The sequence below is a fragment of the Protopterus annectens genome, chromosome 8.part0 (genome assembly GCF_019279795.1).
Source record: "Protopterus annectens isolate FY-2018-M chromosome 8.part0, PAN1.0, whole genome shotgun sequence".
In the NCBI taxonomy this organism is placed as follows: Eukaryota; Metazoa; Chordata; order Ceratodontiformes; family Protopteridae; genus Protopterus; species Protopterus annectens.
Genome location: NC_056741.1, coordinates 234,953,858 through 234,967,487, shown reverse-complemented (window position 1 = coordinate 234,967,487; position 13,630 = coordinate 234,953,858). Strand labels below are relative to the sequence as shown.

Below are 13,630 nucleotides of genomic sequence, written 5' to 3'. Positions count from 1 at the left end.
GGGCGCTGCAACGCACACTTTGGGAATCCCTGGTTTAAGGAATGGTTAAGAAGAAGTAAACTTAAACCAAGAGATGACAGACTAATAAATTGTAGCCAAAGATAGTGGGCTACATGGATATTTACTTATAACGTCTCTATAAAAGCGGAAGAAACAGATAAATATAAGTTCTGTAAAACAGAACTTGGAAACAATTACACATCTCACTGGTTGTGATACACTCATAGATAAAGGCCTGTCTACTGAAATACACTACAAGGTGACAAAACTGTTGTATTGGGGATTGTGAAAACATTATATACTTGAAAAGGTAACCTGGGGGGGCTTGCTCCCTATTACTTGAAAAGAGGGAGCTGTAATGGCAGCTCCGTTTTAATTTTTATAGTTTACCAGGTTTAAATGACCAAACCTGAATTGCTTGTTTATGTAGATAAAAAAAAAGTTTTTTTTTCACATTTATATATACATATTTTTTCATATTTTTATTAATATATTTTGTTTTTGGATGGAATCACTATGTATATGTATCTATAAATTATGCTGTTACAATATGCTTTTATAAAATGCATTTGTTATAAGGCTGTGTTTTAAAGAACTTGTCCCTTTAAATTTAAGGTTTAAGAAGGGCTAAGATGTCATGTGACCATTTACTGTGTGTTTGAACTTTGTAAATAAAGCTTTGGCTAAGAAAAACTATTATATCTGATGAAGTTTTAAAACATTAGAACAAAAGCGCTGATCCAGTTTCTTTTTGGAATAAAGTTGTGTTTGGATTTATCCTGCTGCCTTCCTCAACTGGAGACACAAAGGATGCACGCAGTAAGAAACCTGTTTGGCATACAGGTAACAGTACGCTACCATCTGGATTATCAGAAGAGCAACGAGTTTCTACAACACCTGTATCCTTCCCTTTACCCATTCGACATATGGACAGATCCAACTGGTTACCTCAAGGGAACATGAGGAAGAGGAAAACATCGGAAGACAGGTACGAGTTTCAACGGAAAATATTGAGACCAAATCAAAAGAATTAGTAGTTAACATTTCTAACTATACTTTAACTGACAGTGAAAAATCCCTACTAAGCCGTGGGCTTTCATTTATACCTTCTAAATCTGTAGATATCACTGACATTTTAGTTGATATAAAGAAATTTATTGGGAATGTCAACTTAAAGATTCTATTTGGTAACAACATGGGTGAAGCTAGTAATGTCTTTAGAAAACCTTCTAGTTTTATACCGCCATGTCATCCCTTACCTGAAGCTTTTGAAAAAGCATGTGAACGAGACTTATTTGATATATATAAATCAAAAGTTAAACCTGAGTTTTATAATTTAACATTTGATGAATATTTATCTATTAAAAAGTTACATGACAATAGCAATATAGTAATTCGACAAGCTGACAAAGGAGGTGCTATTGCCATTTTGGACTATGATATGTATTTTGATACTATGAATACTATGCTTGATGACAGTGGCACCTATTCGGTGCTAAGTAATATGATGCTTGATAAGTTGATTAAAAATGTACATCATGAATTATACGATATGTTGCTATGTGGTGTAGTGGATGGTGAAATATATAAGTATCTATTGGTTGAACATCCATTAATTCCCACATTTAGGGGTCTTCCAAAGATACACAAAACCCTTATTAATCCACCTTTAAGGCTGATAGTCTCAGGTGGAGGGTGGCTCATGGAACCAGCTTCGATTTTTATTGAAAAACATCTTAGACCAGTGGTCGATGACTCCACTATTATATTAAAAGATACTCAACAATTTCTAGAAAGTTATGGTGAATACCTTTCCACTCATGTTACATCTCATGATGTGCTACTAGTCACTTTAGATGTTGTATCTCTATTTACAACTATTCCACATGATACTGGAATGGAATATGTTAGATTATATTTAATTGAGAAAGGGGTGTCAAGAGACCTGATTATTAGGATTTTAAAATTACTTGATCTAGTACTGAACAATAATGTGTTCACATACAATGACATCTATTATTTACAAAAGAAAGGGGTTGCCATGGGCATCCCTTGTGCTAATTCCTATGCCAATCTGGTATTTTCATATTGGGAACAGACATATGTGGTAACCAACAGTCTATATAATAATAACATCAAATTCTACAAACGTTTTGTAGATGATGTGTTTTTTGTATGGGATGGCACAGTTAGTGAGTTGAATCAATTTATTGAATATATTAATGGCACGACAGATTTCTTAAGGTTTGAATATAAATATTCACCGAATATGATTGATTTCTTGGATGTCCAAATAGCAAAGAAAGATGATATGATGCATTCAGAGATATTTAAGTCTTGCTGGCGAAACAACATCTTACACCGCAGCAGTATGCATCCACGACACATTTATGGTAATATTGTGGACAATCAGACCTTAAGATTATCTCGTCTCACCACAGATGATGATACCTTCCATTCGAAACAGAGGATGTTAGCTGAAAATTTTTAGCAAGGGGATACAACAGGAAAGAAACAGAAAATGTATATCGTGTTGATAGCACTGTAAGAAAAGGGAAAGGAAAACCTTATTTACACAGACATCATGGATATGAATCTGCAGAAAGTAATAGGAGAGAATCTACTAATGTAAACAGAATTATTATTCCTTATAGCAATATAAATTTGAAAATTAAGGATGTGATTATTAAAAACTGGAGCATCTTAACCACTGATGAAAAAATTACCGAAGTAGTGGGAAATAGACCCAATTTTACTTATAGGAATACGAAATCTTTGAAAAGGTTATTGTGCTATGAAAGTGATAGGAAGGCTGTTAGCTTGTCTAATAGAAAGGGCATTTTTCCCTGTAGAGGCTGCAATCAATGCAATTATATGTCTGGAAATAACAGAATTTAGTTTTAATTTTTATGCTGATTGCAGATCTAGAGATTTAGTGTATTTGGCAGTCTGCCAGTTATGTTCCTGCTTCTATATTGGAAAAAACAATAGAAGCCTTAGAGAACGTGTGAGGGAGCATTTATATGCCATTAATAGGGAAGATGAACACAATGCCCTAGCTAGACATGTTTTAAATGTAGGAACAACACATACTTTCAAGTTTAATGTTTTGCAGTTAGTGAATAGGACTAACAGACTTGGAAATATAAAGAATCACACAGAAGAGTGTGAAAATAGGTGGATTATTAGATTACAGGGGTATAAGGGACATGGGTTGAATGAAAGGGCTACCCTTAAACCTTTCTTGGCAGCACGTCCTTATAAACACTAGTTTTACATACCACCTTATTATGTTGCATTCAAAATGTCTTTTTATATGTTTGATATATAAAATCTTTTTAGTATTTCTTTTTTAAAACAATACTATTTATTTAAATGGTTCAATTAATTGTAGTTACACTGTGATTCGCTAGTTTTTAATGATGATGACAAGTGCAATTATTTAGTAGTTTTAATTGGTTGGCTACAATTTATGAACTCTATTTAAAGGTTGTTGTTTTTAAATGAACTGTTTTAAGTCTGAAGAAGCATTGTTAAAACGTGAAAGCGCTAACTAAACTGCAGTGAATAAAGTAGTTTTTATTGGCCGTGGTGAGCCTCATCTGTTTTGTTTTGTTTCACAGTATCACTTCTGAGGAGGCTCTTTATCCAGGACTGTTTGTTATTTATTTGGATTAGAACAAAAGCGCTGATCCAGTTTCTTTTTGGAATAAAGTTGTGTTTGGATTTATCCTGCTGCCTTTGTGTTGGTTTACAAAAGAGCTATGTTGGATGTATTCTGCTGCCTTTGTGTTGGCTTTGTGGCCATGAAGTCTAAATCTATGGATCAACCAATAGCAACAGTTGAGAACATAGAGGGAATAAAACCAGATATAGTAGTCTATACAGAAAAAAAGACAAAACTAGCATTAATTAAAAATGCTATAAACAGTGATTATAGTATATTACGCAGTGACATGGGCATAAAATATAAGGATTTGCAAGCAAAAATGAGAAAAACGTGGAATAAAGATATCTAGACAGTTTGAATAGTAGTATGAAAAACAGGACTTTACAAGTGTAATCAACTCCACAACCAATACATATAATGTCAATATGAACTGTAAAAAGGATACAAATCTGGGTACATTACGGATGCTGAGATGAGCACTCTTGGCTAACATCAAGACTGAAGCAATACTAATTTCAAGAACTCTAATTGTACCCTGACTTAGGGATGTGATTATTCCTGTCAGTATTATAAACCAAAAACAAATGGAGAAATTTAAAAAAAAAAAAGGGCGAGATGTAATGAATCTGTTGATCATTGTACAGCCATTTTGGAAGTCCTATCCTGCATATGCTTATAATCATGCAGGGAACTCTCCTGCTAATCACTGCTCTGGTTATCCCTGACTGCTGCCACCTAAGCAGCAAGATGGGCTGAGAAAGATTCTCACTGCTTCTTTTATAGATATCCACTTTAATAGGATCATAGGAGGTTACTAGGCTTTTGGCCCTGAGGCCCTTATAAGCCTAGCCAAGAATTTAGCCCATGTTTAGACAAATCAGCACTCGATGCCCCTGTCCAGCAGGAACATGGGTGGAATCCCATGGGTATATTTTCTGTTTCCCATCTAGTTATCCAGGTTGCACTTAAAAAGGGGTAAAGAGGTATTCTGCTTGATGTGGAGAGGGAGTCTATTCAATAGATGGAGGAGTCTCTGGGACACAAATCTGTCTAACCAATGAGTCCTGTTGATGTCACAAACCAGGTTGAGGCCGTGTGTGCAGGTTACTTGAGTGGAACTTGACTTGCGGATATGCAGCAGTCCCATCAAGGTGGGGGGTCCGTGAATCCATTGTATGCCAGACAGAGGTCACCACTGTGGAATCTGTATGAAACAGAGTAGAGGGATAGGGCTTTTAGCCTATCCATGTATGGTAGATGTTTGAGGCCCTGGATAACATGAGCATTTGTACTCCTTCCACAGACTGCAATGATGGGGTCGCAGCTGGTAAGCTGGTGACAATCAGCACACTTAGAAGACTAGCTGTTTATTTTTTATCAGACATAATTTCCCTATGATGTACAACAGAGTCAACATCTCAGATGTACAACAAGCAAAAAATATCTCAGAGGTAGGGAGCACAAGTACCGTCTGGGTCCCAGTATGTCCCAGAATGTGACTTAAAAGCATGCTCTTGTTGGTACTTGTGTCCCAGACAGGGAAAGAAAGCTACATATTGAAGCAGTTACAAAGCAAAAATGACACTGCAGAACAGACAATCCGAGCCGCTGCACAATGTAGAAGGTCCCTTGAAATATAATTTACTTCTACAGACACAACTGAACATACCTGTGATATAAATTAATTGGTAATTGCTGTTTTATAACATCATCTCTATACCAGTCAAGTATATGTTACCATGGAAAACACCATTCATTAGGAACTCATCCACACACCTTTCAGTAGTCATACCTGTCTGTTCAGTTCCTGCACTTCTTGCTTTTCGTCCACTCGCTGACTCTCAAGTTCTTTCAAAATAGCCTGCAGTTCCTCGTTCTTCATCTGGCTGAATGTCTGTGCATCTTGTGCCACAAGCAGCTTCTTTTCCCTTTCATCAATGTCCAGTTTCAGACTGCAAAAGAAAATGACCATGTCAAACACACATTTCCTGGGAAAAAAAAACTTCTGTCATGATCTCTGAATTAGCTAGAAACAGTTGGTACCATCAGATTCTGTTCCACATTTCCCTGTTCTTCCATGTAAGGATGTTGAAAAAAAGAAGGTATGTTTTACCATAACGTTACATCTGAATTGTTCATCTTCATTTGTCATTAATGTGTGGGTTCGGTTCCAATCGCCAGGAAATGACCTGGATACTTCTATCGCTTATGGATTCCAAAAAACTCTGAAGCACATTCTTTACCCATAATGCTTAGGGTAGATTACCTCAGATCAATTTTTTATTTTTATTTTATTTTTTATTTATCATTTGTTGACCGGGAAAGTCAGACTAGGTTCCACAGAGCCTGTTTTCAGCGGAGGCCCGGGCAGAAATGCTCCAGATTGCTCATAAGTGAAAGATGTTCATCAAGTTTGCTCATACGTGAAAGAAGGAAGTAAAAAATATCTGAGAGAGACCATATCTGGAGTATCAATCTATTCCAAAGGGAAATTTGTCAGGGGGAATGTCTGTTCTTCCAGGAAATCTGGCAGGGGGATGGAGGGAGGGGAGCTGATGACAAATGAAGATGAACAACTCAGATGGAATGTTATGGTAAGACATAACTTCTTTATCTGAAGTTGTCAATCTTTATTTTGTCAACACAGTGTGGGAGAGAGTCCCCAGCTACTTATACTCCTGGGTGGACTCATGGAAGGGTATTCCTGAGTACAATCGAACCAAATTATGCTCTTCCCCTAGAGACCATATCTAACTCATAATGAGTAACAAAGGTATGGGGTGACGCCCATGTTGCAGCTGTGTATATGTCATTTATGGATGATCTTGAATGGAAGACAGCAGACGTAGCTACTGCTCTCACTGAGTGTGCTTTTGGGAGTACTGGCACAGAAATACCCCTCTTCTTATAAACAAAGGAAATGCAGTTTGTAATCCATTTGGCTGCAGTCACTTCGCTCACAGGTTGTCCTAATTTATTGTGCGAAAAGGAAATAAATAGCTGGTTGGATTTTCTGAAACCTTTGGTCCTGTCAAGGTAGAATCTTAGTTGACTGTGAACATCTACCAGGTGAAATAAGTACTCACCCTTGTTAGAGTAATTTGGAAAAAATAACAGAAGACTGATGCATTGATTAAGGCTGATTCTGAAACTACCATAGGTAGAAAAGATTGGTTTGTCCTGACAGAAACACTATACTTAAGAAAAATCAAATATGGTGGCCTAAACAAGAGTGCTTGAATTTCTGAAATTCATCTAGCCGAAGTGATGGCTACCAAAAGGATAGTTTTCCAAGATAAAAACTTTACATCATGCCTGGAGGCTGGCACAGATGAGATTGTGTCAGAGCTTGCAGCATCAGGGTAAGGTCCCAAGGAGGCAGAGGATCCTTATAAGGGTTTTTTTAAGGAGGAAAGCACCTTTCAAAAAGGCTTTGCAAAGCCTTCAACAATAGGCTTAGTTTCTGGTGTCATTCCAAGGGGATCCAGTATCTGTCTGCCTGGGATGACATGATTGACAGACCTTGATGCTTTGCCAGAGATGGGCTCCACTGTCACCCCTGGGATTCAGAATTCTGGCCAAAGCTCTTGCCTCCCCCATTGTGCCTTTTTTAGGCAATATCCCACAGACAAATCCTCCAACATAAAAGATATTCCAAAAAGCAAATTGAAGGTCATGCTGCTTAACGCTACAAGCCTTAACCTGAAAATACACTCACTGGAGGCTCTCCTAGCACTGGAAGATGCTGACATCTGTGCAGTCACAGAAACTTGGTTCAAGGCTGTAGAGAGCACCCCTGCCTTACCAAGCTTATACCTCATTCCGCAAATTCCGACCCCAAAATGAGGTCGGGAAGACAAAGGGTGATGGAGTTCTATTTTCATTAAAGAGAAGCACACCTCCAGACTGGTTTGCCAGCATGATGCACTAGAACTTCTCCAGGTGCAATTGACAAGATACCCATCCAAGTTACCTAGCTATAGGCCCCCCTCCATGACTCAGGACACCCACTCCTTCTACCTGGACCTACTTGAGTCCATCAAGGTACCCCCTAACACCCTGATCCTTGGTAATTTCAACTACCCCACCATAAACTAGGTGAACTATTCCTACTCTAATGCACTCACCCAACGATTCCTTGACTTCATCAATTCTAACGCACTAGACCAGCTTGTCTCATCCCCCACAAGGGGAGATATTCTAGACTTGTTTCTCACCAACACTGGCGACTGCTGCACCACCCCCATAGTAAGTTCTTCCCTGGTAAGATCCCACCATCAGTCTCTGTCTCATTAGAAGTGTTTTTCCAATACAACCCTCCACCCAGCCATAACCAGGGTAAAAAACTGCCCAAAAACTGACTACAACCTTCTAAGGGAGGGTATCAGTAGCTTCACACCATCGACCCCCTCAGAGGATGCAGACATATATGCTGAACAGTATACCAGTGCAGTATACAAGCACCTGTACAACTGCATGGAGTCAGCCATACCCAACAGAACTAAAACCTGCTCCTCAAGGAAGCACAAACCTATGTGGTGGACATCCTCTATGAACAGGCTTTACAACAAAAGGAAGAAACTGTTGTCCAAGGGTAAAAAGGCACAAATTCCCAACTGGAAAAACTCAATCCTCAACAATCAAATTAGATCATTAGTGAAAACCTCCAAAGCCAATTATGAATCAAAACTAGCCTTTGAAACACAGGCTAACCACAAAGCCTTTTTCAGTTACATCAGAAACCTCCATGGGAAAGCCCAGGTTTTCTCCGAATTAGTTCTTAATGGTACCACTTACACTGATCCTGTTGACTAGGCCAACCTGCTAGCAGATACGTTCAGTGCAAACTTTACCCCCGTACCCCAAAGGCCTATTCAGCATCCCTGATACTTGCCTCACACCTCACATCTTCGTAGATCAAGTGTTAAAGGCCCTATCCAAGGCAAAGAACATAGCTTCTATGGGACCTGATAGTATCCCAGGCTGTATTCTGCAACATCTCCAGCAAGAACTAGCCTCGACATTCAGCACCCTATTCAACTACAGCCTAAGTACAGGCTTCATTCTAGCAGAATGGAGAACTGCCACTGTCATCCCTTTGCACAAAGGTGGTGCCACTACTGACCCTGGAAACTATTGCCCCATTAGCTTTATAAGTCTGATCTGTAAAACCATGGAGCGTATTACTATTATTATGGACCACATAAACAAAGACACTGGCAATCTCCAGGCACTTAACCCTATCCAGTTGAGATTATCTTGCCTGTTGAACCTGGTTGACTTTTTTGAGACCGTCACCAAGGCAGTGGGATGAGGGAAAGCGGGTACATACAGCTTACCTTGACTTGGCCAAAGCCTTTGATACAATCCCCCACTCGGACACCATCAAAAAGCTAACACAACTTGGCATAAATCCCTATCTCATCAGGTGGGTGGCCAACTGGCTCACTAATAGGACCCACAAGGTCAAAACAGATGCCACCACTTCCAACAGCAGACCTGCCACTAGTGGTGTCCCTAGGACCCCTGTTGTTTGGCATCTACTTCTCAGAGGTTTAGGCAAAGACAAATAGCCTGTAGCTGACCAAGTTTGCGGTTGACTGTATGTTGGGTGCTGACACTGACTCCCCAAATGATGTTAATATACTTCAAGAGGGTCTCACAACAACAAATGAGTCATGGCCTTAAGTTAAATGCAAAAAAATGTATTATCATACCATTCGGCAACAACATGGTTCCTACTGATTACCACAATAATGGCAACCCCCTAAGCACACAACCTGTGGTGAAAGACCTAGGTACGTAAAAGTTGACAACAATCTCACATTTGACCATCATGTACTGGCAGTGGCCAGAAAAGCCTTTTACTTGGTTCATCTCATAAGTAAAGGGATTGCATCCAGAAAAAAAGGAGGTTATTACCTCTGTGTACTCCTCCATTATTAGGCCAATAAAATTGAGTATAATGCCCCGTTTGGTATGTACCTCTCCAAACACTTGCACCAACTGGAAAGGCCACAGAAATACCTCACAAAGAGAATCCATGGCCTCCAACACTTGTCCTATGTGGACAGGCTCAAATCACTATCAATCTACTCTGTAACGTACAGATTGCTCAGAGGTGACTTGTGTCTCTCCTACAAGACAATCTCAGACCCTGCTCTACTAGAAATGCCCCATATCTGTAAGTCCAACTCCTTGTACAGTATCTGATCGAAAGGCTTAAATCTAATATGTGACATTAGCAAAAACCTCCTGGAGAGAGAGGTTTGTCTCCCAGAGGTTGGCCTGCCACTGGAATAGACTCCCCATACAAGTCAAGCAAAGTACGTCAATGACCCTCTTCAAGCCCAACTTTGATGGGTGGATGGGTAACCACAAATTTGCCCCAGGGGTTCTACCTGTATCCCTCACTGACAGGGGCAACAGGTGCTGATTGGGGTTTCTTTTTTGAGGATAAACTCTTGGCTAGGCTTTTAAGGGCTCCAGAGTCATTAGCCTAGTAATCTCATATGATATGTGAGGCCACTGATGACCCACAGAAACCACTGTGAAAATCAGAAATGGCTGCTAGTTGAGAGAACTGGAAGCGCCTTCACTGAAGATGGAAGGCTAGGAAATGAAGAATTTTGCATATTGGTGCTGAGAAAGGATCGATGTGATGTAGAAAGGCCCAATGAACAAATCTTTTCCATTTAGTTGCATAAAGATTACATGTAGATGTTTTTTGAGGTGACACATATATGCGCCGGACTGGAAAAGAGAGCATATCACACCTGGCCACTAATGGAATTGGAGAAACCAAGCTGTCAGCTTGAGGGTTGTAATGTCTGGGTGAATGATGCCTGTTGAGTGAGACAGGAGCTGGATCCAGAATCCAGACTGTTGTACCAGATAAGACCAAAGGAAGGGCAACCAAATTTGCCGAGGCCAAAAGGGGGCACTGAGGATGATTTTGCTCTTCAACTTGGCTGCTTTCTGTAGAAATTTTGGAATTAGTGGGGTTAGATGAAAGGTGTAAAAGAGACCGGGTGGCCAACTGTGAAGAACAGCATCCCTCGGTAATTCCCCCTCTGGGGAGGGGGAATGAGGGAAAAGTAGCTGCTGCATTTATTGTTCAGAGAGAAGGCAAAAAGGTCGGAGCAAGGCTGGCCTCGTGTGCAGAATACCCTTTCTGAAAATTCTAGATTGAGGGACCACTCGTGAGGTAGAAAAATGTACCAGATCAATTTCAATCAAATGTAAGTACTAATGAATGGGATGAAGAAGAAGAACCCCCCCCCCCCTCCATTACCAACTGCTCAACAACCTGGATATATGCAGAACAATTTTCTGAATGGTCAGCAGGAAGGGAGCTCCAGTTGTAAGCGAGGTCATCTGGACAAAACAAGAAAAAAACAGCAATGTCAAGGAAAGAAGAAGAAATGGTACTGATATTGACTTTTTTATGCTCTGTGCAAGAATTGTGTTGTATTAATAGTAATGAAAAATTGATTTTGCACTTATCGGGATGTGTACTGTCTGCTGTAGGAATGTCTGTTCTTAATCTCAGGCTTAAATTTGTACCAACTGTTCTGCCTAGGTTCCATATTTTGAAAGCAGAAATGTTTCTTTTTTTTTTAGAAAGTTGCATTAAATGAGTTATTTTTTGAAACAATCTGATGAACAATGTACAAATGATGCTTTGGATCGTTCTGTAAATAGTTGTGATGAAATGTATTTTTCATGTGATTCATTTATTCAGGATGATGCCAATGCATATTTATTTATTAGATACTTCTCAAATTTCCTGTAGAAGTGAATTTATTCGCCCTTTTGTGAATAAAAGTATTAAGAATTTCTCCTCAATAATTGATTTTAATCTTGAAAGAATGTGCGCTGATGTATTAAGAGCTAAGAAAAATGTTGCCTATAATTTAAGTAAAGCTAGTCAGCGTCGTGACCTTGTAATTAAGCCAGCAGATAAAGGCCATAAAATATCTGTCATGCATTTTGTCATGCATTATACTCAATATAAAAAAAATGTGTGAGGAGAATTTGAATGATATCAATGTGTACTATAAAGTAACAATTTCTGAATATGAAAGGACATTATCAAAATTTCAAGATTTAATAAATAAAGACTATAGATTCGGATATTTTTCTAGGGATGATACTGATAGAAAGTTCATTATTTAGGGTTGCTCTATGGCTAGATTTTATTGTTTTTACCAAAGATCTATAAGAGCTTATCTTCTCCACTTGGTCACCCAATAGTATCAGCTGTTAATTACTTTTTACATAATATATGTTTATTGCTTCATAATTATTTATCACAACCAGTTATGAAACTTAATTCATATACGTGATCCTTTTGATTTTTTGGAGAAAATACAATCTGTGAGATGGAAAGCTGAGAATTATTGGTTAACTATAGATGTTAAAAGCCTCTATATGAACATAAGCCATTCTTTAGGTATTGAGGCAGTGAAATGTTTTTTTTTTAGGGGACAATCCCTTAATGAATTATGTGATTGAGTTACTTCATTTTAGTTAACACATACTTTTTTTGAATTTAATGGAGAAATATTTCATCAAATGAGAGGAATGGCTATAGGGGCATCATTTACCCCCCATGTATGCAAACCTCTTCATGCGTTTTTTTAAATTAAACATTTATATCAGTTAGAGTTTTATAAAAAGTATGTAATAAAATATTTTAGATTTATTGACTACCTTATTTTTTATGTGAAGATGGAGAAGTGTTAATCAATGAGTTTATTAACAGTTTGCAAAGCAATGATTTTGGTATTAAATTTGATGGTCTACAGCTTGGTACAAAAGTGACCTTCTTTAATACAGAATTGGAAGGCACATTAGGGGAAGAAATACAAACTAGAGTTCATAGGAAATTTGCTGACATCAATCATTTTTTTGATGGTAAAAGTTGTCACCTATCCCATTTAATAAACTCACTGCCATACAGTGAACTCTTGTGGATCTCTAGACTTTGTAATAGAGAAAATATATTGGTAGAGGAAATGGGTAAGACTTGAAGTTATTTTTTACAGAAGGGTTATGATTTTTTGTATTATTGAAAAAGCTTTAAATTGATTGTTTGGTATAAATCAAGATGTGAGTAGTTGTAGTAATAATAAAAAGGAGTGTGAATCTTTGCACTAGAGAAGTAGCGAGGTCTAATAGTACTACACAGACAATACCCCGGAAATGTCATTGAGCCTATTTATTGAAGGACAGAACTTGTTCTGCCTAAAAGACCTTCTTTTTCTTTGAAGAGGGGGACAAAAGCATAATAGACACGACTGTTCATAGTTCCTTTATGGTTTCAAATACTGAGTTATGGGTAGAACGTAAACCTTTGGGGACATTTCCTTGTGGGAAGTGTTACATTTGTAGATATACAGTCCCTTTTTTGATAAAATTAATCATGTAGCTTATGTTCCAAGGCAACTTGTTAATTGTAATAGTGTGGGTGTTATTTATGCTCTGAGATGCTCCTGTGACCTCTTCTATATTGGAGAAATTAAGAGGTCTTTTAGCGTTAGACTACAGGAGTATCTTAGAGACATTAAATTAATAATTAATAAAATTTAAAGCCCTGTAGCAGCTCATTATACATTATGTCATGGGGGGAGAGTAGCTGCTTAAGGGGTACCATTTTAGAGTGTGGAAGGATGTAATATTGTTGACGTGAAAAATAAATTACTTTATAAAAAAACACTATATATTTTAAAATTTGGTACTGTAACACCTTTAGGTTTAAACCTTGAATGTAATTGAAAAATATTACTTTAATCATTTATTTTTTGGTGTATTACTTAATGGTTTAATTAGAGTGTTAATTATGGGTGTTATAAAACAGGATCCTATGTAATGTTTTTTATCCCTTTGAAGGCTAAGGCACTAAGATAGTATTAAAGTTTTATCTTTCTTCTTCTCTGGTTTATCTTGTTTGTTGCA

The 13,630-nt window shown here is 38.1% G+C and overlaps 1 protein-coding gene across 1 annotated transcript in view; it reads right to left on the bottom strand.

Annotated features, from left to right (window-relative positions):
- LOC122808202 (rootletin-like) overlaps nucleotides 1-13,630 on the bottom strand; it is a 295,087-nt gene that overhangs the window by 70,493 nt on the left and 210,964 nt on the right. The window contains exon 5 of the mRNA XM_044079171.1: nucleotides 5,463-5,622. Within this exon, the coding sequence (XP_043935106.1) occupies nucleotides 5,463-5,622 (160 nt within the window). The remainder of the gene's footprint in view (nucleotides 1-5,462; nucleotides 5,623-13,630) is intronic.